Consider the following 2,340-nt stretch of genomic DNA (forward strand, 5'->3'; position numbering starts at 1 on the left):
TTGTTGTTTATTATTAGCAATGTTCTTCCGACGTCTGATTTCTTTTTAAGAAATGTGTTTCTAAAGTGCATAAACTTTTGGGATTGACTGTATAGCCAATACATCCTTAAAAGTAAGTAGAAGTGTAGAATAATAATTAGGGATGGGATCGAGTATCTCGTAATCGATCGATTGAATTCGAACTCTCTATAAGTACGAGATAGAAACAGAATTGCTAAGCATAGTCGAACCTATACTAAACACTTTGGAACCATCCACAAGTACTTTGGTAAATGGAAGTGGTACTTGTAAGTATGCTCGAGCCTTGGTCGAACAGATTCGAAACTTTTATGAGTATCCTATCAGAAATTCTCCGATCTTTCCTTCCAACGTCGAGGTACTTATAAGTATCCTTTCGAAACTTGTAAGTAATCATTCCGAAGTTCGATATCAGATTTGTACAAAATGAATACCTTTCAAGTGTAATCATGATTATGAAACATTATTGCGTTTGAGTACTAATCGAAATTCATAAAATGAAACTTGGTTGTTGACTCGAATTCGCAAATATATTGGATTGGCAACTAAATAATTGCGGAATTTGTCGATAGAATTCTTATTTAAAATCCGCAATCACTTAATTCAATATAATGAAGTAGATCCCATCCCTAGTACCGAACGAACGTCATCAGTATGTTCTCTACTAACTTGCTGAGAGCTGGCACTTCCTTGGACGCTGTCGCAATCGAAAGGTGGTTTACGTGCGCAAAGCGTCCGACCCATCATAGAGTACGATGTTATGACGACGAATCCTGAGGAGCACCGGTACCGAGGGACAATCATAAAGGGTGAAGAAAATAAATGAGGGTGAACCGATTAATCCTCTGAGGATGACGGAAATGGAACGGTAAAGACAAATCGTAGGGCTTCCCTCTTTCGAATAACGTCGCGATGACGTATGGCGAGGACGAGATTGGTGTTAATCAAAGCTTACCCGGGATCGCGTAAACCAGGACGAAGCACACCATGCCGAAGAGCGGCGTTTCAAAGTTTTCCGAGCAGATGTAAAAGGCCGGCGGCAATCGGGTGACCCGCGATAAGTTCTGCGACATCTCGATCCAGTTCTGTGATTGTGATGTATTCCAGGTATCTATCCAGGATCTGTTGACGGTTATGTTGTTAAAATCCATACTCGGGCTCTGGAGGGTCATCTGGAAAAAAATATCGGACGGCACTCATCCGTCGAACTGTCCACGAGAAGCGAGAAGATTTATGTCCGTCGGCAAGATTCCTCTGGCTATCTTCACCGTCCCCTTCCCATTCTTCCGCTGCTCTCACGGATTCTCCGATCATCTCTCATAATTATTCGACCGTCGTGGAAAGAACGAGATGTATAAATCCCGTTTCGTCGGGGATAATAAGAGGAAAGGAAATTGTCCCGGTGAGCGTAATCGAGTCATGTTCAGAAGTCGGATCGCAAGGAGTGGAAATTCTTGTAGGAGTTCAGGAAAAATAGCTCTTCCCGGCGAAGAGCGAAATTGAAGAATTTAATATCACAATAAATGGGAAAAGTGACTAATGATGTTCAGCATCGGAGAGAGGATCGTCCGGCGGAGACGAGAGATATTTATTTTTCAACGATACAATGATCCCACGTTCCACGTGGAAAGCAGGACAAATGTCACTTGTTTTCCGGAATAACGAGAGCCGACAGCGGTGCCAGCCGATGACTCATCGGATTTTAATTCAATTTAACGTCGGCGCGAGAAAGAGGTCGAGTTGAACGGAAAAAAGGAGGCAATATCCCTCGCATCGACGAATAAATAGGAGACGGAAGAGAGACAACCGAAGACGTCAATCCGAATATTAATGAAACCAGCCATCGGCAGAAGTCATTCTTCATCGTTCGGATATTTACAGCCGACAGTTTGCCCGGAGTAAAATCGTCCCGCGGACAACGAGAGAAGAAAATGCATACGCCCCTATCCATAAGCACGTAGACACTCGGTTTTTACAACATTTATTAATTATTATGAAATACCGTGACTTAAATTAAAATTGATTTTGCAACCGAGGGAGCGTCCATGTACTTATAAACGACAGCGTACGTGATTATATCGAATCTTCATACTAACCGCGCTTAAAAGGGGTGCGAAGATGATTAGAGCGACCAACCATAGAGCCACGATAACGAGGACAGTGCTTTTGCGATTGAACACGCGTCGGAACGCGATGGGGCTGCTTATCGCCAGGTACCTGTCAATACTCATCGCCGTTATGGTGAAGACCGAAGCAGCCACGGCAACACCTGCGAAACACTTCAGGTTTACACGCGTGGAATCGTGGTCATCTTTTTAAATT

At 43.2% G+C, this 2,340-nt stretch overlaps 1 protein-coding gene across 1 annotated transcript; it reads right to left on the reverse strand.

Annotated features, from left to right (window-relative positions):
- Window positions 1-91: 91 nt before the first annotated feature.
- LOC108626530 (uncharacterized) lies at window positions 92-2,282 on the reverse strand. The gene is made up of 3 exons (XM_018027246.2): window positions 2,115-2,282; window positions 974-1,190; window positions 92-791 (listed from the first exon to the last, which is right to left on the reverse strand). Exons 1-3 carry the CDS (start codon window positions 2,247-2,249, stop codon window positions 622-624), a joined length of 522 nt encoding a protein of 173 aa, XP_017882735.2. The 5' UTR covers window positions 2,250-2,282; the 3' UTR covers window positions 92-621.
- Window positions 2,283-2,340: the final 58 nt, after the last annotated feature.

Source organism: Ceratina calcarata, unplaced genomic scaffold, assembly GCF_001652005.2.
Source record: "Ceratina calcarata isolate Rehan_Ccalc_2016 unplaced genomic scaffold, ASM165200v1 scaffold4118, whole genome shotgun sequence".
NCBI lineage: Eukaryota > Metazoa > Arthropoda > Insecta > Hymenoptera > Apidae > Ceratina > Ceratina calcarata.

Excerpts from the sequence above, each read along its gene's own strand:
- LOC108626530 (XM_018027246.2), bottom strand. The coding sequence starts at position 2,249 with ATGAGTATTGACAGGTACCTGGCGATAAGCAGCCCCATCGCGTTCCGA. Across the intron at positions 1,191-2,114 it reads TCGCACCCCTTTTAAGCGCG|ATGACCCTCCAGAGCCCGAG; the intron begins GTTAGTATGAAG and ends ATTTTTTTCCAG. Across the intron at positions 792-973 it reads CCTGGTTTACGCGATCCCGG|GATTCGTCGTCATAACATCG; the intron begins GTAAGCTTTGAT and ends GGTGCTCCTCAG.